General features: G+C 42.0%; 1 protein-coding gene across 2 annotated transcripts; it reads right to left on the bottom strand.

Annotated features, from left to right (window-relative positions):
* Positions 1–95: 95 nt before the first annotated feature.
* On the bottom strand, positions 96–17,224 carry IDH3A (isocitrate dehydrogenase 3 (NAD(+)) alpha). 2 transcript variants are annotated; one of them, XM_027520733.1, is made up of 11 exons: positions 17,126–17,224; positions 12,834–12,896; positions 10,392–10,475; positions 8,711–8,825; positions 7,448–7,635; positions 6,853–6,986; positions 5,886–5,988; positions 5,721–5,785; positions 4,695–4,779; positions 4,089–4,241; positions 954–1,652 (listed from the first exon to the last, which is right to left on the bottom strand). In XM_027520733.1, exons 1-11 carry the CDS (start codon positions 17,150–17,152, stop codon positions 1,569–1,571), a joined length of 1,101 nt encoding a protein of 366 aa, XP_027376534.1. In that variant the 5' UTR covers positions 17,153–17,224; the 3' UTR covers positions 954–1,568. The 2 variants fall into 2 exon arrangements, with proteins under 2 accessions (XP_027376535.1, XP_027376534.1); XM_027520734.1 differs by lacking the exons at positions 12,834–12,896; positions 17,126–17,224 and adding an exon at positions 10,610–11,591 and having other exon boundaries at positions 96–1,652.
* Positions 17,225–26,341: the final 9,117 nt, after the last annotated feature.

Raw genomic sequence — 26,341 nt, 5'->3', positions numbered from 1 at the left:
CCCACTCTGAATACTTGGAGCAGCCATCCTTAGTAGCAAGCTGAGCCAAGATGAAACAAGGCATCTAAATGGGTAGAGGAAAGCATACAGCTCAATTCGTTTGGGAATTCTTTATTTGTGTAAACCGAAGGGTCACCGATGATTAGCACAATTCAATAAAACAGAAGCAGCAGCAGTTTAAACAGAATAAAATACATATAAGATATTTGTCTGGTTTCGAGCTTCAAAAAAGGACCCAGACAGGAGTATTGGTTGTGGTTAAAACCCCCCCGTGACAACGTAAAGCCGCAGGTTGGAGATGTTACACGAGGGCCAAGGAGGACATGAGCTGCCTTTGGTTTGGACCAAAGAGTTCATGAAAATAGTGACTCAGTTTCTGAAGATTAAAGACAAATCATGCTAAAGGTGAGGACTGGAGGAAGGATGGGGAGGTGCCTGAAGGTCAAAAGCTGAGCCAAGCCCCAGGGTGGCACGATTTTGTGAATCAATTCAGGCTGAGTTTGCAGCTCCTCTTTCCCTGGTGGTGCTGAGGCAGAGGGTGGTGATTTGGTGCTTTGGGGAAGGAGAAGCCAGTGAAATGTAAAATTAATAGCCAGTACTCCAGGTTCCTCAATTGCAGTCAAAATTTATATGGTGAGGCCTGTTAGCCCTATCAGCGGGAGCATGGTCCACTTCTGGACAGCGCCATACAGGCTGCGGAAGAGGGACTGCTCCCAGGTCCGAGTCAGGGTCCCCCAAGGGACCAAGGGACAGGAGATCGAGGGCTGTGTTAGGCACCATGCTTGATATATGTCCAGTGAAAAGGAAGGACCACCCCTTCACTTCATTAAAAGCTCTTACCAAGAACAGTAAATCTCAAGATAACAAAAATAACTGAACACACGATCCACTTGTGTCTTTATACCCAATATATTACCCGTATCCTCTGAACAAAAATTACATCTCTCATTATATATTCTCCGATCCAAAGTCTTTATTTATACTCAGTAATTCATGTAAAGTACAAATTAGTCTTTACTTTCCATATCACTAAGAAATATACCATATTCACTGTTTTTGATGTAAACTTTCCCAGGAAATTTCTCTTGTGCCCATTTAGTTTTATAAGAATATCCTCTCATGCTATTATGCCAACATTCTACTTTATCTCCATTATATTTTTCGTAAACCAAGAATATCAGTGTTTTTCTTTAAAAAGTTAGATGTTTTCTCTTAGTATTTCTGTATCATGATATTTACAGTGAAAGAAAAACTATTTTAACTGAAGCATAAAATGGTTAACAACAGCAAATGATAACCGTTCACTTGAGAGTTTACAAAAAAATGTATACCAGATAGACGTTTAATAAATAAAACAAGCACTTGGAAGAAGTCCTTTGAAAGCAGGCCTGGGGACATTACCTGCACCCTCTGCACAGATTTTTAAGAAAAAAGGCCAGGTCTAAAAATGTACTCTGTCAAGAAACAAGCAACAAATGCATAAATGCATACATAATGGGAAGTATTCTAACACAGGCTGATGTGGCGTCCACTAGGAGTGACTGATGCAGATACCATCCGTAGAAGCCTTAATCTAAATCTTTTACTCGGCGACAGATTTCTTCTGTGAAGTCCGAGCACTTTGAATTGCCTCCCAAATCTTTGGTTAAGCTCTGAGAAAAGGAAAAAGCAAAGACAGAAAATGTACCCACATGTTAAACTGAAGTAAAAAACGTTTTTATTTAAAGTCCTCAGTGAGACACCAGCTGAGTGAGTTACCTGGCTACTCTCTCATTTAGTTCCTCATTTCAAAGTGAGACAGGTTCTACCACCATCCACCTACCCGAGGCGGACTTGGAAAAGCTAACTGGATAGTGTATGCAGAAACACGGCGAGAACAAGATCAAGTCTCTTGGGACTTCCCTGGTGGCCCAGTGGTGAAGAATCTGCCTTCCAGTGCAGGGGACATGGGCTCAATCTCTGGTCAGGGAACTAAGATTCCAGGAGCTGTAGAGCAACTAAGCCTGCGCACCACAAGAACCCCACTAGCATGCCTCAACAAAGACCCAGCACAGCCAAAATTGAAAAACAAAAGAAGATGCTCTCACCCCAAAGGGAAGGAGGGATGCTTTCCAAAAATTTTCCCTTGATCTGTACAATAGATTCTAAGGAAGCATTTGATCATGGACATTTCATTGACAGCAAATCTAAACAAGAGGTTGCAAAAATCTCTGGGGGAATTTAAGTTTGTTTTTTAAAAAACACATTTTGACCTATTTGGGGAGGCCGAGAAACCAATACTAGGGAAGTATTTAAATTACTAACTCAACTCCCCTCTTCAGGAGAGAAATCCTCCCATTTCCCCTGTTTTCTACCAGCTTATGTTCTTTACTCCCAAACAGAACTCAATATATTTAATTCTCTCATCTCATCACATCCTATGCAATTTAAAGAGCCTACTGTGTAATTTAGGCATCTCTCTGCTGGGTTCTATGAGTAGCTTCTCTAATACAGCGTCAGAACAAAAAATATGTATAAGCACATGCCCTTCAATATGACTATATCAGGCTGTTAAAAACAAGCTTGGGTTTCTTATATTTTGGCCACAGAAATTTCAAAGTACAGAATTTTTTTAAAAATAAGCAGCAAACCTTGTGCTAAGTGAAGTAAGGCAGTCTGAACAGTACAAGTGTGTGACTCAGCTGACGTGAGGTACCTAGAGCAGTCAGATTTCTAGAGACAGAAAGTAAAATGGTGCTCGCCAGAGGCTGAGGCAACAGCAGAAAATAGGGAAATCATTGTTTAATGGGGACAGTTTCAGTTCAGGAAAATGAAAAAGTCTGGAGATGGATGGTGGTGAAGGTCACACAACAATGTGAAAATACTGGGTATTTAATACCCAATAGACTGTGCACCTCAGAAATTATTAAAGTGGTCAATGTTGTATTATGTGTACTTTATCCTTTTTTAAAATGATAACTTGAAAAAAATGAAGAGATCTCAGGCTAAGGATCAGCCTTTCGGGCCCAGCCTTGTAAAGCCATGATCTCCTCCATTCTCCCACTTTCAGAATAATCGATCACAACCCTCCCACAGGCCACAACCACTTATGGAAACAGTGAAACTTGTTGGGTAAGAGCCAGACTAGGTGTGAACCCCAACTCTGCCAGTTAGGAGCTGTGAGACCTTGGACAAACTTCCTCATCTATGTGCTCAGTCACTTTAGTCATGTCTGACTCTCTGAGACCCCATGGACTGCAGCCCGCCAGGCTTCTCTGTCCATCGGATTTTCCAGGCAAGAATACTGGAGTGGGTTGCCATGCCCTCCTCCAGGGGTTCTTCCCAACCCAGGGATCGAACCTGTGTCTCCTGCATTGGCAGGTGGGTTCTTTACCACTAGCGCCACGTAGGAAGCCCTCATCTCTAAAATGGGCTTAACTACAGTATCTATGCCACAGAGTAGTAGAAATTTGCTCAGATTTTATATATATATTTATATACACACACACATATATATAGAGTATAAGATCATGTTAGTATTCAAGTATTAGCCATTAATACATCTATTAAACTTCTATATTACTTTTATATCACAGATGCATTTAAAGTAACACAGAGCACCACTGTATTACAGACACGTCTATATCTGTATCTACTGCTAGATTTCCAGCTCCTTGAGGTCTGAGACCTTATCTTATTCCTTATTTTATTATATCCTCCATACCTCATAATGTATGCAACAGATGTTTGCTGGAAAGAGGAAAAAGCTACTGAGAAAAATTCCTGGACTTAGCCAAGACCCCATGGGTAGCAACAGGATACGCAGGTCTGCCCTGCTCTGACCCCACATCACTGTCCTTCCCACTGCACACTGGTGCCCTTGCCTCGGTGCTTCTCAGCCCTCCCCTGATGAAACGCACGGGTCCTCCCTTCAGAAGAGGCAACATGTGCACCCGTCCTGAGTTCACCCAGGGAGCCTGCGTTAGGAATGCCTGCTTGATGTCCGATCCTTTGGCCTTCTTGAGAAGAACCATCATCTGTCCTTCACATACAAAACCCAATGAGGAAATGAATTTCACCCAGCCCAAGTACGGCAAGATCACCGATACCTTTCCATCCTTAATTGTAGCAAAACACGCCGTCTCAATCTTCGCAGCGTGGTCAAAAAGCCCCATGTGGCGCAGCATCATCACGGCGCTGAGCAGGAGGGCTGTGGGATTGGCCATGTCCTTGCCCGCAATGTCCGGGGCGGTCCCGTGAACCTGCAGGGGTCGGGGTGGGGCAGTCAGAAGGGGGACAGAAGCAAACGGCTCTCCTCCAGGGAAGCTGGGCTCTTAATCAGCTTTCCTCTCTGATGGAAAATAGCTACGGAACAGCTATCCAGACACAGGTTTTAGAAATAAAGCCTCAGAAAAATGAAGAGCTAAAGTAATTTTTTTTAAGTGTAAAAAGATGAACAAACAATCTTATCCAGTGAACTTCTGGTAAAATATTTTAACTGAGGAAGGAAACACAATAAATAATAAGGATTACAAAAGAAATCAGCGGGAAATGAATGAATCAACTGAGCTTATAGAAAAAGCTAAACAAAGCTTCACTTTCTTTTGACAACTGGAAAAACTCAAGAGTTAACAGATATTTATGCGGATAATCCCTCTTGGATTCTCACGTCACTCTGACTTGAATTCAGCTTCAGGTGTCACCAGGATCCTTACCGACTCGAAGATTGCAACTCCGTTGGCTCCAATGTTGCCGCTTGGTGTCACACCAAGACCTCCAATCAATCCCGCACACAGGTCACTGCGGGCAGAAAAGCATTTCAAAGGACATTTTGAAAAACAAAACAGCTCACCTAGTGGTCAGACTTCTATCTTTACATACCATTCTCCACTAGGAGAACCTTGGGCTCCTTGAAGAAACAGCTGATTTCAGGACTAGTCAGGAACATATAGGATGAGCCTGAAGCACCTTACTGTGCCAGAGAGCAAATAAGGGGCTTTGTCAAGAGGGCACAGACACGGCTCCGAGGGACTGACACTGGCCAAGTCTGTGCAATCTAAGCACCGATATCAGTGACGATAGTGAGGGACAGAACCCCTGAGTAAAACAGAAGCCGAGAGTCCAAACTGACATAGGTAAGTCAGTAAACAAATCAGACAGAAGGAAAAGCTTATCCTTACAATAGAATGCCAACTAATAGATGTAAAAGGAATGATGGGTTTACAAAAGCACCATTTGGCCACCAGCATGTATGTGTGTGGAGACAGAGAAATGAGGAGGAGGAAGGAGGGAGTAATAAAGTCAGTCTGATAAAAATGTTAACATTTGGTGAATGTGGTGCTGAGTACACAGGATTTCTTTGTGCTGTTCTTGCAACTTTCCTGTAAGTCTGAAATTATGCCAAAAGTTACCCCCCAAAAAACCTTGTAAAAATGAACACCCACCTTCCTAGCTATACATGATAAAACACTGAAATCAACCAACCAACCAATAAAATATCTGTAAAGTGGGAAGAGGGAACTAATGGTCAGGGAACTACAGTCCAGAGCTAATTTGGCAAATGAACAAAGGAATAACCTACCCAACATGTAACCATTATCACCACCTGCACTATCAGAATTCAACTCATATCTTCTAACAAACGCTATTTTTTATAACCCTTGATTAAAATTCTTAAGCCACAATTTATTTTAGAACATTTATAAATAAACTGTAGGCTAAAAGGGTGCAGCCAGACTTACCTAAGGATGTCTCCATACAAATTTGGCATAACAAGAACATCAAACTGGGACGGGTCTTGGACCATCTACAAAAAATGCATTTGTGCATTCAGTAATCAAAAACTGCACCACATGTACACACTATACACCACAAAACATAGCAGGTAAGTGTGAATATATACTTACATTCAAACATACTGTATCAAGGTACATCTCATTAAATTTAATATCTTTACAGTTTTCTGCAACTTCCCTGCATTTTTGCAGAAAAAGCCCATCTGACATTCGCCTGTATTTAATCAAATAAAAATTGTTGAAAGCAAAGACTTGCAGAGAGAGAAAGATCAAATCAGAGAAGTAAAGTTCAAGAAACTCAAGTTCCAGAAGCCAAGATGTCTGATTTCAATTACAGTAAAAAAATTTTGGGGGGCAATCAGTAAAATGCAAATTTAAATGTTGGGATACTTCTGGAAGCACAGAAGGGTATAAAATGTAAAGTAGTTTGATCATAATGAAGAAGACTATATTTTTGTAGTGTTACCTAGCAAGAATTAAGAAATATCTATTAATAAGGAAATGCTAAAATTGCCTTAACAAGGTTAACTTACTCAATTATTTAAATAGTTTTACTATTTTACATGCTCAACACTTTTCTTAGGTTAGGAAACCTGCTTCATAACACACCAAGTTAACCTTTACTGCACTAGAGATGAGGAGAATTCAAATTGCTAGAATGATACATTGGATCAGATTAGCGCTATGAGCACTATTTTAAGCTCCTGAACAGGTGGCCATTTCAGAAACATTCCTGCTATTCCCCTCCTAACACAGGAACGACTGCCCTTTTATTCACGTGACTAGCTAACTGGCCACCTCATCTGGGGATCTGGTCTCTCTGGCTTCCTTCTCTTCCCCTCCCTTAAACTGCCGAGACCGGAATTCCTGCTCCTTCCAAACTTGTTCATCACCCACCCGAGGAAACACATTAAATAGGAGACTCTGACACAAGAGCAATGCCCGACCCTCTGACTGGCTGCAAGGCCATCTTCCAGAACTATCAGGAAGCAGTGAGCAAGCTGCAGAGAGGAAAAGCAAGCCCTGCCACTGCTTGGCACCCACACAGCTGGAGGGAGCACCGCCCACTGGGACTCACATGATGTTGGCTTTGTGCACGGCTGTGACGTTGCTCCGGTGGTTGTTCCGTGCGTATTCAAATGCAAACTCCGCGATGCGCTTGCTCGCTGCCTCGGTGATGAGCTTGATACTCTGCACAACTCCATCCACGATCTGAAAGAGAGGAAGCCCTGTCTTGTTGAAAGGGTGTGGCTCTAGACTGCCGGTGTGTGCAGACAACACCATCTGTGCCAAGCCTGCACGGCGCCAGCTGCCAAGGCGAGCATCATGCATATGGCATGTCGGCAGGGTTAGTCATGTTCACCCCCGCCCAGTGAGCCACGTATTATAAGCTCCACTGCACAGATGAGGAAAACCGAGGTACAGAGATGGTCACCCATGAAGCTGAGGATTCAAACTTCAAACAGAGGACAAGTTCCCAAGCCTGTGCCCCGAAGCACCACGCTCCCTCCCCCAGGCATCCTTTTGAGGCCACAAGACAAATACCCACAACTCCTCAATGAGTGAAAGGGAACTGTCTTTGGGAAATATTTTCACCTGGGAATTTGAACAACAGTCCCAAGTACACAGAAAGCAACCTAACTAAAAATGAAAAAGGATCCAAATGAACATACCACATGCTCGATTCCACTGTATTCTCCTTCCGTGTTCTCTCGAATGGTGACAATATTTACATCATGGTAAGGGGTTTTATAGCCTTCGATTGAGACACATGGTCGGACATTTGCATAAAGGTCAAATGTTTTACGCAGCAATAAATTCATAGATGGGTGACCAGCAGCTATTGGTGTTTTTAAAGGGCCTATAATAAAGAAGAATATGCAGATGACAACAAAATACATTCTGGTCTTTTCTTTTTCTTTATAAACCCAAGCTCATAATGTTGACACTTGTCCCTCAGCATCAAGTACGGGAAGGGACCTAGCAGATAACCAAAATCCATGGATGATCAAGTCCCTTATAAAATAACACAGTATTTGCATATAACCTACACACATCCTCCTTTAACAACCCACTCCAGTGTTCTTGCCTGGAGAATCCCAGGGACGGCGGAGCCTAGTGGGCTGCCGTCTATGGGGTCACACAGAGTCGGACACGACTGAAACGACTTAGCAGCAGCAGCAGCAGCAGACTACTTATAGTACCTAACACGATGTAAACGACTATGTTAATAGTTGCCAGTGGAAATATTCAAGTTTTGCTTTTTGGAACTTTCTGGAATTCTTAATATTTTCAATACGTGGTTGGTTCATGTTATTTATGAATGCACAATGCATGGATATGGAGGGCCAACTGTATTTGAAATTCTGATTTTCATTTTTTCCACTATTCCATCAGAGCTGTATTTAGGATCCTTTCTTTGGACATGAAGTAGCTGTGTGACACGTCTAACATGCATGCTTCATGAAACGAGGGACACTTTTACCAGCATCATTTGAAAGGACAGACAGGGGCTCTGTTTCTAAGTCTGATGCCCTCTTCATCATAAATGAGCCCACGCATAGCTGGTCACTCTCAGGCAGCAGTGAGCACACGCTACACACCCTGTAAAAATGTCTTCTGCCTCTAACTTGACCCTCTGCTTCAGATTCAGATATGGAAGAAATTTCCTCAGTGAAGCTTTCTGGAATATCAACTGCACTGAACACCGACTGCCTGAGGACCAGGCACTGTATCATGTCCCTGACATTAGCTAATCCTATGACACCACCTCCCCAGTGCTTGATTCCAATCTGTCACATGCCAGTGTTTTGAATCATGGCCTGGAGCGTGTATAAGCCAAAATTAAAAATCATGCAAAAGATAAACCCAGGTAGAGATAAATACAACGCCTGTCACAGAAATCAATAATAACGATCATATCACATCAGCACTACCTTTCAAGCCCATCTTGTTCTTATCCATGGACTCTTTGGCTTCTGGAGGGATCATCCACTTGCCTCCCGGACCTTGAATGGCGGTGACGTTTCGCTCCTCCCACTGAATAGGTGCCTAGATGCCACACCACAGAGCACAGTGAACTGGAAAGAACTATATGTGACTCACATTCACACTGCAGCTATAAACAGACTTCTTCAACTTTGGATGCAACTGGTGAAAACACATACAGTAAAGGTCCAGAAGGTTCCTGGCATGCAAGAAGAGATGTCATTCTCCAGCATGCCCAGAGGGATTCTCCACATTACCCTTGTCCAGTCATCACTCCTAGCTGCCACCTGCCCATCTTTTTTTCACAATGACTCTTAGCGTGGCTATAATTAGAATATCGTAACGAGCAGAGAAATAGGATTCATGGAAGTATCACATAGTACTGATACGTGGATGAACTTTGAAAACATTATGCTAAGTGCAAAGAGCCAATCATAAAAACCATGTAATTTTAACATTCTATTTATATGAAGAGTCCAGAATAGGCAAATCTACAGAGAGAGAAAGTAGATTAGTGGTTGCCTAGGGCTGGTGATGGGAGTGGGTAGGGTGGGAGAGATAAGGGTCATGGGGAATGACTGCTGATGAGTATGGGGTTTCTTTTTGAGTGATGAAAATGTTCTAACATTAGATTGTGGTAATAATTACACAACTCCATGAATGAAATGAACTGCATACTTTACATGATGAACTGAACAGTATATGAATTAAATCTCAATAAAGCTGTTAAGAAAAAAAAAAAGAAATATTATATAACCTATAAAGGCAAGAATTTTAAGGTATAAACCAGTGCTATCCTTTCTTTTCACCCACACTTTTCATTGTGTACACACACATCTGACAGCCAACAGGCAATGCACTAGTAAGAGGAACCATAGGAAGAGGAACCAGAGCAAGACGGTCCTGGCTCACCGGGAGCTCACAGCAGACAGTGAGCAGAGTTCAGCTCCCTCAGGGAACGCTTTTGCATAAGCATCATTTCCTCTGTAGGAGTTTTAATTAGAAATGCATATAGAAAAACAATGTATATTCAGCATAAATAAATCAAATTCCTTGACTTTTATCTGTTGGTATCAAAATTAACCACTTATTTAATTTTATATATTATTTCACCTAGCAGCTATAAATAGCAATAATAAAGCATCAGGTCAAACAAAATCCAACTTTCCTAAATTCCCACTTTTAAATATCTACCTGCATTGAAGGATAGACTATTTGATAATAATATCTCATATTTGGTATTACCACACCAGAAAAAAAACTTTCAGAATCGCCTACATATCAATAGTTTTTTGAAATATCTATTCTGTTTTCTAAGAAGGTAGAATGACGGAGACAGGTGACTTGGCAGGACTTAAAAGACCTTAAACCAAGGCAGAGTTCAAAAATCCATAAAAATTACAGTACTACTTGGATTCCTTTACACATAACTGATGCCAATGCAGTAGCTTAAACCGTTCACAATGATGGCAGCAACAACACTCTTCAAGTCAGAATCTGTGAAGTTTTAATGAGAGACCTCACCAACTTCACACAAATGTGAACAATTCATCCTAAGAGTTCATAGACTCCAAATGGCTAAGAAAACTTTTGTACATTTTATTATCAAAAGTATGTAAGCCCACTTACTTTGGCAGCATCAAAAATCTTCATAACTGCAGCAGAAATTTCTGGGCCAATTCCATCTCCTGGAATTAAAGTTACTGTCTTAACCTGAATATAAGAAATCATCAGAGGAGACAGTCAGAACTGATTTTTGAAGGTTTAAAAAAAGAACATCGTTCAAAAAGAAATCCAGTTTAGGGGTTCTTAACTCATAAGAAATGCCTTTAAGAAAACAGACCTACCTCCCAATAGCTCATCAAAGTGGAGGCAAGAATCAAGAGATGCCACAACTCCACTTCCTAGCTGAGTCCAGAGGTTTCAAAAAGAACTTAAGCAATGCTCTCCAGAGAAAACAAAAATAAACTACCAAGCAAACTTCCCAAGTGAAATTTCTTTTCAGACAAACTACGAAGAGACCACTTTGTTCAAGTCTGTAAAACCAAGGAGAGCAAAACATTGCAACAGTGTTCTCTCACTAAAATTTAGAGGGTTTCCTATGAAGGCAGGCATATTCCTCTCCAACAGGAGGCTAGAAATTTCCATTTCTCATGCAACTCATTCAGTCTTATAAAACACTCTCAGACACCTCCAGAGTAGCACTGTGGTCTATTTTGACACACAGAAAATCAGACTTCACATCAAGAGAGGGTCTGTTTTCCTGAGTTCCTTTATAAAACTGGCCCCTAATGACAGCAGTAATCCAAATAAGCCCAGTGAAGTTAATTTGGAACCATTAAGAATATGGTATGTGATCATGCCTGCAATGTCTGAATCACACATTGAATGACAAAGTGATCTATAATGTAACATCAATGATTTAGTGCAAAGGCTTCAAATAGAATAAAGCCAGCATTTCAAACACAGGAAAAAAAAATATGTAAAGGGAAATGATGAGAGGATTTAAGTGAGGGCTTCCATGTGGAAACTAAACATGCCATTATTTGTGGACGTTCCCCTACCTAGAAGTTTGGCCCAGACAATGGTCCCTGGCATTTCTCAGTTCTAGTTGCCTATGCTGGTTTGGCTAAGCTAGACAAAATAATCTAGGATGGAAACAATTTTCTCTAAGAATTAAAAAAATAAAAACTTAGATTTAAAAAAAAAAATCACTGATTCATTTCCCTGGTCTTTTAGCTTCCAGTGATCCTGCCCAAGGGGCTTCCCAGGTGATTCAGTGGTAAACAATCTGCCTGCCAGTGCAGGAGACTGGGGTTTGATCCCTGGCTTGGGACTATCCCTGGAGAAGGAAATGACAACCCACTCCAGTATTCTTGTCTGGAAAAATCCCAAGGACAGAGCAGCCTGGTGGGCCACAGCCCATGGGGTCACAAAGAGTTGGACAGGACTCAGCAAGCACACATGATGTTCCCTAAGCAGGTGGACTAATTATTTCTGAATTTAGCTATACAATGGAAGGATGCTTTTTTAAAAATTAGTTTCTCTTATTTCTCTCAAACATAACCGCCTTCCCACCAGTATAACATAAATTTTAATGGAAAACCTGAAAATTAAGTAATAGCAGAGAGCAATGATCATCTCATTAGCTTTCAGAATGCATCTGAAATGCTAACAAGCCTCTTTCTGCATCTTTTGTAGCAAAAGCAGAGCCAAAAGAACCCCTTTGGCTTCTTCTTCCTGTTCTCCCAACATGTAATACAAAATGTCATCAGGCCACCAGAAAAATCTACTTTACTTCCAGAGTTCAGAAAGTAAATGGAAAAAAAAAAAAAAAATGTACTATGCTCTTATAAATACCTCATGGGGTAAGATATTATATGGGAGTATAGGAATTATGAATCCAAATCAGATTCTGTAAAAAGGAGGTAAAATAAAAACATACAGGAAGTCACTGACCCACAGTCTTAGAATGCTCTAAAAATGTGGTATCAGTTTTTAAAGCACACAACTCTAATGCAGGGAATTCTAAAAGCAGCAGATTTAATGAGAAACAGATGATCCGTTAACAGGAAAGTCTATGAAGACTATGTAAGGAACATATCAATACATATAAGCCTATAGGGCTTACAGATATTTGAGGCATTCTTAATTGGTGATCAATCTACTGTTTTCAGGGAAGCTTACAAAACAAAAATGCGAAGCAGGTTTTGAAGCTTCTCAACAATTTTCTTTCAACTTGTACTAGTTTGGAAAAAAACTGTCTTATCCAAATGAGACTGTGAAATAAAGTAACAGGCTCAAGGGTAATTTCTATCTATTTTTAAACAAGCCTCCTTCAAGATATTAATGTGACAGGCTTATATAGCCAGCTATAATACAATCTTTTTTAAAATGTACAAGTGACCTAATAGATTTACACATGTTCATCAGTAACTTAAATGTATAAGTATGGCCACTTTTCCCCAATTTTAAATAAATGGAGATTAAATGCCATATAATAAATGCATTAGAGCACTTTTCTTGAGAAACTTCTAAAAGGGAAAAAATAAAAGACATAATTATACTCACACCACCAGCAAAACCTCTGGTCACCTGTTTTTGGTTGTGGAATGCCCCCAGCAGCCGAGAGACCTACATTTAATATCAACAAAGAAATGTCATGCACAGAATTAACCACATAGTGTTAAAAGGCAGACATGGCACCGTTCCTGACAGCTGACAATGCTGCAGCTCACATAGATAAATTCAGGAACTTCCGAGGAATATTTTTCTCAAGTATTAGCTCAACGTAGCAAGCTCTCTTGGATTTGAAAACCAAAATTTTCAGTTTACCTTTGCTCTGAGAATTTAAGTACTATATATGTACTTTTAAAGTCGATTTTATCAATATAAGTCGTCAAAAGATGTTGAAAATAGAATGAAACTCTACTTTTTTTAAACTCAAACACTGAATTTTCCTCAGATGGTCTGGACAGTTTTATGTCCACATTCTTAACCACTGGATCAATTTGGGGGTCACACACACCGTAGGAAAACTATCACTAATTTTAAGAGCCAGCAGGGTCCTTATGAATCCCAGAGCCCAACTCACTCATTATACAGTAGAAACAGTGGGTCCAAAGAGTAGGGATTTGTCTAAAGCCACAGAGAGACCACAAACAGACCAGAATCTGGGTCTCCTAACTCCTATTCCAGGGCTCCTCCAGTTACACACTCTGCCTATTCTTCTCCCATGAAGATTAAGAAATTATACTTTGTAATAAAAATCTAACAAAGTTTATTCAATACCATCTTGACATGCATCATACAGAATGAAGATTTTAAATAAATTATCTACTTCGGACAATATAGGTAATGCCATCATTATTGTTAATTGGTGGGATGGGGAAAGATATAAAAAAATAAATAAATGTGACCTACTAACCCCATTTGGAGAAGGAAATGGCAACCCACTTCAGTACTCTTGCCTGGAGAATCCCATGGACAGAGAAGCCTGGCAGGCTACAGTCCATGGGATCACAAGAGTCGAACACGACTTAGTGACTAAACCACCACCGACTCCACTACCCAAAGATGTTGCCATTGGTACATCTTTTTCCACTTAACACTATGACATACCAGAAATATAAATTCTAAAAGGTTATTTTGAACTTCAATAATTCAGTTCTTGAAAATTGGTACAAAGTCACATTACATTATAATACACAGAATATAATAAAAGAAATTGGCTACATAGACCAAACGTATTAAAACTAAAATTCATTAAAAGTTTTAAAGGTTAACTTTTTTTCATGCTAGATACATGAGCAAAGATACATTTGTTATATCCTTAGTCTTCCTTTTGGGGGACAGTTCTTATAAGTCCTGAACCTTTGGCTGTAATATCAGCATGTAGTAAAGCGACACTAACGGCCAAGGAGCTGAGAACAGGTTGTATCCTCTAACCCAGCTACTAGTTATCTCTCTGGACTGAAAATAAAATAAAAGATAGGGCATGACCCCAAAGAATACACTATGCCAAAACTACTGGCCAAAAACTCAGCCCTAGAGTGTGGTTCATCCACCAGCGAATGGGCTATTGGAAGGAAGGGAGACCACTTTAAGGCTATGTTATAAAATCTGCGTGGGTCCTTCTCCCCACCCTTCAAAAAGAGACAAAAAACATTCACTCAAAACAGGCCCATGTCTTTGTGGCAAAAGACCCAACCAAACTAACTGATTTAAAATGTAAATCCACAAGGCAAAGATTTTCATGTTTTGTTCACTGCTTTTCCATCTCCAGTACCTAGAAAGTGCCTGGTTCATAGTAGGTGCTCAGAATACTTTTGGAAAAACTGAATCCAGTCTCAAGTATCGCCCTATCTGATGAGTTCCCAGCCACTCCAGCAAACAGCTTCAATACTTGCAATAGCTTTCTCTTAACAACCTGTCTTTTCCATATTTGTCATCTCTCCATTGTGACCTTAAAAGTAAGGCAGTACTGCATCTAAATCACCCAGAACTTAAAGTAAAACAAGATTTTTTAAAGCACAGACTGTCTTCTACTTTATATTGTACTTGTATAATATACATACATAGTTATATGTATTATATACATATATTACATCATTTTATTTTTTATAAAACCTGGGGAGATTGTATTAGTAGCCCTTTTCAGGTAAGGAGACCAAGACCAGGCTCACAGAATATGGACTGAACCTGTGACTTCACACATAGCACCTCATTTCCTTTTTTACCTTCATCCTCCAACTTAAAAACATATAAATACACTCTTGAAAGTATGACAGGTACTCAATAAAAGCCTGCTAATGGGAAACTGCCTCATTATAATTATAGAATTTTAGAGCCAGAAAGGTCTTTAGAAACCCTTTAATTTTCTCTAAATAAACCTTCTTTAGAAAAAAAAAAAAAAAAAAATATATATGTATAAGCTTATACAGATCTTTTTCAAATAGAACCTGAAATGGAACTCTTAATAGAGGACTTATTTTGACTGAAACTCACAACCCAGCTCAGCATCCTGGGACGTCAACTTCAGAGGCACTGCCTACTCCAGTCCCTAAAGGGAGCATCCAAGGCACCACCTACTCCAGTCCCTAAAGGGAGAAACTGGACCACAAAGGTCAAATGACTGCCAGAGGTCAAATGACTGCCAAAGGTCACACTGGGAGTCCATGTCAGAGAACCTCATCATCTGATTCCACAACCCAACACTTTCTGAATACCTACTGCATAGTTTTTTCCTTAGAGACCACACTAAGGGAAGAACAAATTTACTAGCACTTTACTAGCTGTTTTAGTCTCTCATTCTGAACTCTTATGTATCGATCAAAGATAATTAGGTGTTAGGTGTAAGGTCAGTGATTGAAGGATTGACTTCTTTTTAGACAATGACACAGAAGTTGCTTTACCTTCAGGAGTGAATGTGAAATAAGTTACCATTACACACAAGCCCAGGTCTGAAGAGGGTAACAAAGCAGAACCCAGTTAGTAAATAAAATGCGGCTACTGATGCCCAACTGTCTGCTTGAAGGCTGTAAGATAAGTATGTTGACAGGTAGGAGAGCTTCAGACTTTTGTGTTGCTTCTATATGTATTAGGTGCTCTCACATTATTTTATTCAATCCTCAACAACTCTGTGAAGCAAGTATAGATATTTTACAGATAGCTTATTAAGACTCACAAATGTTAAGTAATTTGCTCAGGGTCACATGGCCAGTCGGTGGCATTGCCAATATTTAAACCTAAGTCCCCTAAATTCCGGTGTAGAGCACTTTTCACTAAATTAAATGTATGCAAACCTCACTTTAAACTCAAAGCAAGGGAGAAATACAGTATCAAATTTTCTAGAGAAAAAATTAAACTGCTTATGGTAGGTTTTTAGGGGATCATTCTCTAAAAGCAACAGGAGACCTGAGGGCCCATTTTTCCCTCTGCCTATAATTTGTTGTCTGACCTTGACCACAGACAGAGCAGGCAAAATGGGACTTGGAACTGGTAATCCTGAGACACCTGAGTTCCTCTTCCAGTTCTGGCAGGGATTTCCTGTGTGACCTTGAGCAATTACGTTTTCAGGCAAAGTTAGTTCCACTGAGGAACCAAGGAACTGCAGACGGTCTGCAACCCTTTCCAGCTCTGGCAGGCATCCTAGCTGTCAAGGTGAGATCACAGGACTCTCACCAACATAAGGTAAAGGAAAGGCGTTGCTGGTCTCCCTCTCCCAGTCTCTGGGTGCTCAGGTTCCAAGGTGCAACGTGTCCCGTGTCCTTTGAAGGGGAAATAGCTACAACAGCAGACTGGGAAGCGCTCCAAGGGAGAAAAAAATCTGGCAGGAAAATGACCCCGGGATTCCCTCACCTGAGAAAACCTCTCAAGCCCAACGCACGTGCCGGTGGCTAGGGAGGTTACCCGGCCGGGGCCGGAGTAGAGACCGGGGGAAGGCCCGGGTCGTGCTGAGGCGGACTCTGCGCGATCAGCAGGCTGCAGGGCCGCAGCTTCGGAAATAGCCGGGATGGTGGAGCCTGGTCGGCGACTCCGGTGACCTTCCCCGGCTCCGCGCGAGGCCTGGGCTCCGGCCGGGACAGATGCCGGCGGTAGCACTGGGGTCTCATCGGGAACAGGACCGGCGCTCCCCGCCTTGACCTTGATGCTGTCCCCGCTCCAGGCGCGACCTTCCGGGAGCGGGGCTGCCTACACACCGCCTGCGGGCCACCGAGCCAGGCGCACGGGCGGCCGGGACCGGCTCCCTGTCTGTTCCCAGCCAGTCGCGCGCCGCCGTCTTCCCATCGGGGCCCGCGCGCCAGCCCCCGCCCAGCACCCAGCACGCCCGCCAGCCACATGCGGGCCTGCCCGGAGCTCACCTTGGAGATCCACGCGGGCCCTGCCATCGCGTCCACTCCTCTCACCCCGGCGACAGCGGCGGCAGTAGTGCGCAGCCGCCCAGCCAGCGTCTGGAGCCCGCCCCCTCTTGGCCCCGCCCCCTGGAAGCCCCACCCCGCGAGTTCGCGTAGGGGATTTTCCGAGCACCTCCTGGTCCGGGCCCTGGACAACCGGCTCCGCTGGCCAATCGCCGTGCTCGTCTCGCGGCGGCGGGCAGAGCAGCGACCCGGAAGCTGCTGGCGGGGATCTCTGGCCAGAGTCCTTCCTCTGCCGCTTCATTCATAGATTTCAGTGTTTAGGTGGGCTGTTTGTTCCGCGTCTACTGGATGCCAGTCACTCTTATGGATTTAGAGGATAGAGCTTCTCTTACGGAGTTTACAACCTCAGGGAGGGAGATAGATCATTTACTCGTTTCACAAACGTTTTATTATTTTAACAGCTTTATTGAGGTATAACGTATACGTATAACATATACAATAAAATTCACTGGCTGTAATTTCGCAGTAATTTTCAATAAATGTAAGCACTTGCACAAGCATCACCACAATCCAGTTTTCCAACCTGTGAAAATGCTCCTTGTGCCTATTAGCTGTCAGCCCAGCTTCCCATCCCACGTCCCAGCAACTACCGATCTACTTTCTGTCTTCAAAGCTGTAAACATATTTCTGAGTGCCGCCTAGTTACCAGGCACTGTTCTCAATGGTAATTTTACAGTCCAGTAGAAAAGACAGACGCCAATCAAGTATGACAGAAATATGTAAATGAAAACTGTGATAAGTATCAGGAAGGGAAGGCGCAAGGAGCAATGAGAAGGTAAAATCAGGGGACTTGATTCAAATCTAAGAAAGAGGGAAGAGGAAATAACGTCATATTCCCCTCCCTCCTCATCTTCTCAGCAACCAGAGTCCTGAAGCTCTGCTGATCACAGGTCCCATAGTTGGGTGTCAGGGTGATTTAGACCAAGTCTTCCCACACCACACCATGAAAAAGGTTCTTTCCAGAGAAGAGCTACCCATCTACCTAGGGAAGTGGTGAATTAGATGCACAAGTGATGCCAGTGGCTTTGATGAGGTAACAAAGTACTGCTAAGTCTGTGGCTTCATCAGGATACAGGGACCTCATCACTCTCTTCTTGGCCTTTGCTCTCATCAGGCCCTGGCAGTTCCCCCCTAAGGTGTTCTCCACAGTGCCCCTCCACTCCACCCCCACTGCCATCATTGCCCTCCTTCAGGACTGACCATCTCATGTCCAGACAACCGCAGCAGCCTCCTCCCCCGACAACCTGCCCCTTCCAATCTTTTCTCCACACAGTCCTCTCCTTCTCTCACAGCTCTGACCACAGCCCATGCCGCCCTAACACCTCTTGGCTCTCCCATTCATCTCTCACCACCGTCTTTTATTCAGCTGTATTTCCTGTCACTCCGTCCAGCCCCAAAGTCCTGGACTGCCCGCCAAGTAGGGCTCCTGGCCAGCCCACAAATGCTTCCCATATTTTACCTGCACTATGCTCATGCCGTTCCCTCTGCTTGAATGCTCTTTTGTGCCATTTCCACCTGTTGACATTCCAGTCACTCGTCAAGACTCAGTTCGGATGTTGATTCCTTTGGGAAGCCCCTCAGACTCACGCATGTGTTCCTTCTCCGTACCTAGAGCCAGTAGAACTTGGTTCCCACCTCTTCCAGGAACTTTATCGCTTTCTCCCCTGCTGTGTACCACTGAAGAGCCTCCTCAAGCTCAGAGACAGTCTGTTATGTCTTTGTTTCTGGAATATAGACTGAAACTACTTGCTGCTCATTGATGGAAAAACAAAATGTGAAATGATTTTCTCCAAGGTCTATTTAATCCTCACAACAGTCCCGTAGGAAAACTGAGGTATAGCTAGTAAGTGATGATGCTGACATTGTACTAGGATGCTTCCTAATTACCAAGGCAGTTCTCCTCACGGTTAAACTACCCCTGGGAAGGAGGGTCATTCACCTCACCAGATCCTTCCTAAGTGGAGTCCCTCTCAGGTGCACTGTGAAGACAAGGGAACGAATCAGCCCCAGCCGTGCCCTTGGAGTCTAGTGAGGGAGAAACACAGAAGAGATTCAGCCAGGTGCTCTAACAGTTTGGGGAGGGGGTGCAGTGGAGGGCGAGAGGGGGTGTTGATTGGGGAAGATTCCACTGCGGAGATGGCATTTGAATCGTCCTTGAAGAGACTGACGGCTTCCCTGGTAGCTCAGATGGGATCTCAAAGAGCCGGACAGGACTGAGCAACTAACACTTTCACTTTCACTTTGAAGAGATTGAAAAGGTCAGCAGCCTGAGATGGGGCCCTGAGGAAAGACCAGGGCCAGCCAAGACTTTGAGGCAGAAAAGTGACAAATCCTTGGAAGCTCAGGCTCTGGGGATTGACAAGACCTCAGAGGTTTCCTAGTCTAACTCGCGTATCAAGGTGCTTCCTGACTCTGGAGCAGCTGGAAGGACAGCAGGGAGAGAGAAAGCTACCTCCCCCGCAGCCAGGACCTGTTCCCTGAGTCCAGAACTGCCAGGCACTATTCTTCATACGCGTTCCAGAGTTTCTCCAACATGCAGGTCACTCTCCTCTGGAAAAGCCGCGTTGTCCTGTCTCTTGTGCTCTGTAGTGTCCAGAGATCCCATCAGCGAGCCGTGTTTGGACCAGACAGTGGGAAAACTGCCTCTCAGGAGAAGGATCTGGGAAGTGAAAGTCAAGTCGCTCAGTCATGTCTGACTCTTTGCAATCCCATGGACTGTAGCCTACCAGGTTCCTCTGTCCGTGGGATTTTCCAGGAAGATTACTGGAGTGGGTTGCCATTTCCTTCTCCAGGAGGATCTGGAAGGTGTGCCCTTATTTGTGACAACAACACTACCCGATCCAGGTGTGCTTTACTTTAAGTAAAATTTTTGTAGCCAAAATGGCAATTTTTAAATTAGTCGGTAAAACTGGAATATGATTATTCACATACCAAAAGCTTTTCAAAAAATTTTTACCAAAGGGACACAAATCTATTTCAACAGAATATCCCTAGTTTATTTTCCTATTAGGGCTTTAGTAAATAAATGGAAAAAGGTTCTGAATAACCAGTTCACAGTCAAAGAAATGCAAACATTTTATTTTTAAAATATTTACTTACTTAATATATTTATCTTTGACTGCATCGAGTCTTGGAGAAGGTAATGGCAACCCACTCCAGTATTCTTGCCTGGCAAATCCCATGAATGGAGGAGCCTGGTAGGCTCCAGTCCATGGGGTCGCTAAGAGTCAGACACGACGGAGTGACTTCACTTTCACTTTTCACTTTTCACTTTCATGCATTGGAGAAGGAAATGGCAACCCACCCCAGTGTTCTTGCCTGGAGAATCCCAGGGACGGGGGAGCCTGGTGGGCTGCCGTCTATGGGGTCGCACAGAGTCGGACATGACTAAATCGACTTAGCAGCAGCAGCAGCCGCAGGATCGGGTCTTACTTGTAGCACACGGGATCTTCATTGTGGTGCTCAGGCTTCTCTCTAGTTGTGGCAAGGGCTTCAGAGCACACCGGCTCAGTATTTGCAGCACAGGAGTTCTCTAGCTGTGGTGCATGGGTTCTCTAGTTGAGGTTCATGGGTTGAGTAACTGGCAGGGCCTTACCTCCCCCACTGCATGTGGAATCTTAGTTCCCCAATCAGCGACTGAACCCGAATTTCCTGCATTGGAGGGTGGATTCTTAACCACTGGACACTGGGAAATCTCACAAATAAACTTTAAAAAAATTTTTCTTTTCTTCTTTAAAAAAAATTTTTTTTTTATTGAAGGATAATTGCTTTACAGAGTTTTGTTGTTTCCTGTCAAACCTCAACATGAATCAGCCATGGGTATACATATATCCCATCCCTTTTGAACCTCCCTGCCATCTCCCACCCCATTCCATCTCTCTAGATTGATACAGAGCTTCTGTTTGAGTTTCCTGAGCCATACAGCAAATTCCCATTGGCTATCTGTTTTACATATGGTAATGTAAGTTTCCATGTTACTCTTTCCATATATCTCACCCTCTCCTCCCCTCTCCCCATGTCCATAAGTGTATTCTCTATGTCTGTTTCTCCACTGCTGCCCTGAAAATAAATTCTTCAGTACCATTTTTCTAGATTCCGTATATTTGCTTTAGAATATGATATTTATCTTTCTCTTTCTGACTCACTTCACTCTGTATAATAGGTTCTAGGTTCATCCACTTCATCATAACTGACTTAAATGTGTTCCTTTTTATGGCTGAGTAATATTCCATTGTATATATGTACCACAACTTCTTTATCCATTCATCTGTCTATGGACATCTAGGTTGCTTCCACGTTCTAGCTGTTGTAAATAGTGCTTCAACGAACAATGGGATACATGTGTCTTTTTCAATTTTGGTTTCCTCAGGGTGTATGCCTAGGAGTCGGATTGCTGGGTCATATGGTGGTTTTATTCCTAGTTTTTTAAGGAATTTCCATACCATCTTCCATAGTGGCTGTATCAATTTACATTCCCACCAACAGTGCAAGAATGTTCCCTTTTCTCCACACCCTCTCCAGCATTTATTGTTTGTAGACTTTTTGGTGATGGCAATTCTCACTGGTGTGAGGTGATAGCTCATTGTAGTTTTGATTTGCATTTCTCTAATAATGAGCAATGTTGAGCATCTTTTCATGTGTTTGTTAGCCATCTGTATGTCTTCTTCGGAGAAATGTCTGTTTAAGTCTTTTTCCCACTTTTTGATTGGGTCGTTTGTTTCTCTGGCATTGAGTTGTATGAGCGGCTTGTATATTTTGGAAATTAATCCTTTGTCAGTTTTCATTTGCTATTATTTTCTCCCATTCTGAGGGTTGTCTTTTCACCTTGCTTATAGTTTTCTTTGCTGTGCAAAAGCTTTTAAGTTTAACCAGGTCCCACTTGTTTACTTTCGTTTTTATTTCCATTACTCTAGGAGGTGGATCATAGAGGATCTTGCTTTGATTTATGTCATCGAGTGTTCTGCCTATGTTTTCCTCTAAGAGTTTTATAGTTTCTGGTCTTACAGTTAGGTCTTTAATCCATTTTGAGTTTATCTTTGTGTATGGTTTAGGAAGTGTTCTAATTTCATTCTTTTACATGTAGCTGTCCAGTTTTCCCAGCACCATTTATTGAAGAGACTGACTTTTCCCCACTGTATATTCTTGCCTCCTTTGTCAAAAATAAGGTACCCATAGGTGCATGGGTTTATTTCTGGGCTTTCTATCTTGTTCCATTGGGATATATTTCTGCTTTTGTGCCAGTACCATACTGTCTTGATGACTATAGCTTTGTAATATAATCTGAAGTCAGGAAGGCTAATTCCTCCAGCTCCGTTCTTCTTCTCAAGACTGCCTTGGCTATTCGGGGTCTTTTGTGTTTCCATATGAATTGTGAAATTTTTTGTTCTAATTCTTTGAAAAATGCCATTGGTAATTTGATAGAGGTCACGTTGAATCTGTAGATTGTATTTGGTAATATAGTCATTTTCACAATATTGATTCTTCCTACCCAGGAACATGGAATATCTCTCCATCTGTTTATGTCATCTTTGATTTCTTTCATTAATGTCTTATAATTTTCTGTATACCATTCTTTTGTCTCCTTAGGTAAGTTTATTCCTAGATATTTAATTCTTTTTGTTGCAGTGGTGAATGGGATTGATTCCTTAATTTCTCTTTCTGATTTTTATTTGTTAGTATACAGAAATGAAAGTGATTTCTGTGTATTGATTTTGTATCCTGCAGCTTCGCTAAATTCACTGTTCTAGTAATTTTCTGATACTATCTTTAGGGCTTTCTACGTACAGTATCATGTCATCTGCAAACGGTGAGAGGTTTACTTCTTTTCTGATCTGGATTCCTTTTATTTCTTTTTCTTCTCTGATTGCTGTAGCTAGGACTTCCAGAACTATGTTGAATAACAGTGGCAAAAGCAGACACTCTTGTCTTGTTCCTGATCTTAGGGGGAATGCTTTCAGTTTTTCATGATTGAGAATAATGTTTGCTGTAGGCTTATCATATATGGCCTTTACTATGTTGAGGTAGGTTCCTTCTATGCCCATTTTCTGAAGAGTTTTAATCATAAATGGGGGCTGAATTTTGTCAAAGGCTTTTCTGCATCTATTGAGATGATCATATGGTTTTTATCTTTCAATTTGTTAATATATTGACAATTATATATGATAATGTGACAATTAAGTCACATTGATTGATTTGCATATATTCAAGAATCCTTGCATTCCTAGAATAAACCCAACTTGATCATGGTGTATGAGCTTTTGGATGTGTTGCTGAATTCTGTTTGCTAAAATTTTGTTGAGGATTTTTGTATCTATGTACATCAGTGATATTGGCCTATAGTTTTCTTTTTTTGTGTTGTCTTTGGAGAATTCCATGGACTGTATAGTCCATGGGGTTGCAAACAGTCGGACATGACTGAGTAACTTTCACTTTCACTTTTGTCTGGTTTTGGTATTAGGGTGATGGTGGCCTCATAGAATGAGTTTGGAAGCGTTCCTTCCTCAGCAATTTTTTGAAAGGGTTTTAGAACGATAGGCATTAGCTCTTCTCTAAATGTTTGATAGAATTCTCCCGTGAAGCCATCTGGTCCTGGGCTTTTGTTTTTTGGGAGATTTTTTATCACAGCTTCAATTTCAGTGTTTCTTATTGGGTTGTTCATAATTTCTATTTCTTCCTGGTTCAGTCTTAGAAGATTGAACTCTGTCCATTTCTTCCAGGCTATCCATTTTATTGGCATATCAGTCAGTTCAGTTCAGTTCAGTCGCTCAGTCGTGTCCGACTCTTTGCAACCCCATGAGTCACAGCACGCCAGGCCTCCCTGTCCATCACAAACTCCCGGAGTTCACTCAGACTCACTTCCATTGAGTCAGTGATGCCATCCAGCCATCTCATCCTCTGTCGTCCCCTTCTCCTCCTGCCCCCAATCCCTCCCAGCATCAGAGTCTTTTCCAATGAGTCAGCTCTTCGCATGAGGCGGCCAAAGTACTGGAGTTTCAGCTTTAGCATCATTCCTTCCAAAGAAATCCCAGGGCTGATCTCCTTCAGAATGGACTGGTTGGCTCTCCTTGCAGTCCAAGGGACTCTCAAGAGTCTTCTCCAACACCACAGTTCAAAAGCATCAATTCTTCGGTGCTCAGCTTTCTTCACAGTCCAACTCTCACATCCATACATGACCACAGGAAAAACCATAGCCTTGACTAGACGAACCTCTGTTGGCAAAGTAATGTCTCTGCTTTTGAATATGCTATCTAGGTTGGTCATAACTTTCCTTTCAAGGAGTAAGTGTCTTTTAATTTCATGGCTGCAGTCACCATCTGCAGTGATTTTGGAGCCCCCAAAAATAAAGTCTGACACTGTTTCCACTGTTTCCCCATCTATTTGCCATGAAGTGATGGGACCGGATGCCATGATCTTCTTTTTCTGAATGTTGAGCTTTAAGCCAACTTTTTCACTCTCCATTTTCACTTTCATCAAGAGGCTTTTTTAGTTCCTCTTCACTTTCTGCCATAAGGGTGGTGTCATCTGCATATCTGAAGTTATTGATATTTATTGGCATATAGTTGTTCATAATCGGAGAAGGCAATGGCACCCCACTCCAGTACTCTTGCCTGGAAAATCCCATGGATGGAGGAGCCTGGTGGGCTGCAGTCCATGGGGTTGCTAAGAGTCAGACACGACTGAGCAACTTCACTTTCACTTTTCACTTACATGCATTGGAGAAGGAAGTGGCAACCCACTCCAGTGTTCTTGCCTGGAGAATCCCAGGGACGGGGGAGCCTAGTGGGCTCCCGTCTGTGGGGCCACACAGAGTCAGACATGACTGAAGCGACTTAGCAGCAGCAGTTGTTCGTAATAGTCTCTTATAATCCTTTTTATTTCTGCATTGTCTACTGTAACCTCTCCTTTTAATCTCTAATTTTGTTGATCTGATTCTTCTCTCTTTTCCTTGAGTCTGTCTAAAGGCTTGTCAATTTTGTTTATCTTCTCAAAGAACCAGCTTTTAGTTTTATTAATCTTTACCATTGTTTCTTTCGTTCCTTTTTCATTTATTTCTGCTTGGATCTTTATGATTTCTTTTCTTCTACTAATTTTGTGTGTGTGTGTGGGGGGGGTTGTTGTTGATCTTCTGTTTCCAGTTGTTTTAGTATACTGTTAGTATACTGTTCCAGTATACAGTTAGGCTGTCTATTTGATGTTTTTCTTGTTTCTTGAGGTAGGATTGTATTGCTATAAACCTCCCTCTTAGAACTGCTTTAGCTGCATCCCATAGGTTTTGAGTTGTCATGTTTTCATTGTCACTTGTTTCTAGAAATTTTTTGATTTCCCTTTTGATTTCTTCAGTAACTTGTTGGTTATTTAGAAATGTTGTTAATCTCCATGTGTTTGTGTTTCTTACAGCTTTTTCTTGTAATTAATACCTAGTCTCATAGCATTGTGGTCAGAGAAGACACTTAATACGATTTCAGTTTTCTTAAATTTACTGAGGTTTGATTTGTGACCCAAGATGTGGTCTACCCTGGAGAATGTTCCATGTGCACTTGAGAAGGTGTATTCTTCTGAATTTGGATGGAATGTCCTGAAGATATCAATGAGATCCATCTCATCTAATGTATCATTTAAGACTTGTATTTCCTCATTAATTTTCTCTTCTGATGGTCTGTCCATTGGTGTGAGTGGGGTGTTAAAGTCTCCTACTGTTATTGTGTTACTGTCAGTTTCTCCTTTTATGTCTGTTAGTGTTTGTCTTATGTATTGAGGCAGTCCTATGCTGGGTGCACAGATATTTATAATTGTTATGTCTTCCTCTTGGATTGATTCCTTGATCATTATGTAGTGTCCTTCCTTATCTCTTGTAATATTCTTTATTTTAGGGTGTATTTTGTTTGATATGAGGATTGCTACTCCAGCTTTCTTTTGCTTCCCATTTGTAAGGAATATATTTTTCCATCCTCTCACTTTCAGTCTATATGTGTCTTTAGGTCTGAAGTGGGTTTCTTGTAGACAGTATATATACGGGTCTTGTTTTTGTATCCATTCACCCAGTCTGTGTCTTTTAGTTTGAGCACTTAACCCATTTACATTTAAAGTTCAGTTCAGTTCAGTTGCTCAGTCGTGTCTGACTCTTTGCAACCCCATGAACTGTAGCACTCCAGGCCTCCC

Source organism: Bos indicus x Bos taurus, chromosome 21, assembly GCF_003369695.1.
Source record: "Bos indicus x Bos taurus breed Angus x Brahman F1 hybrid chromosome 21, Bos_hybrid_MaternalHap_v2.0, whole genome shotgun sequence".
In the NCBI taxonomy this organism is placed as follows: Eukaryota; Metazoa; Chordata; class Mammalia; order Artiodactyla; family Bovidae; genus Bos; species Bos indicus x Bos taurus.
This window is presented reverse-complemented; position numbering and strand designations above follow the sequence as displayed.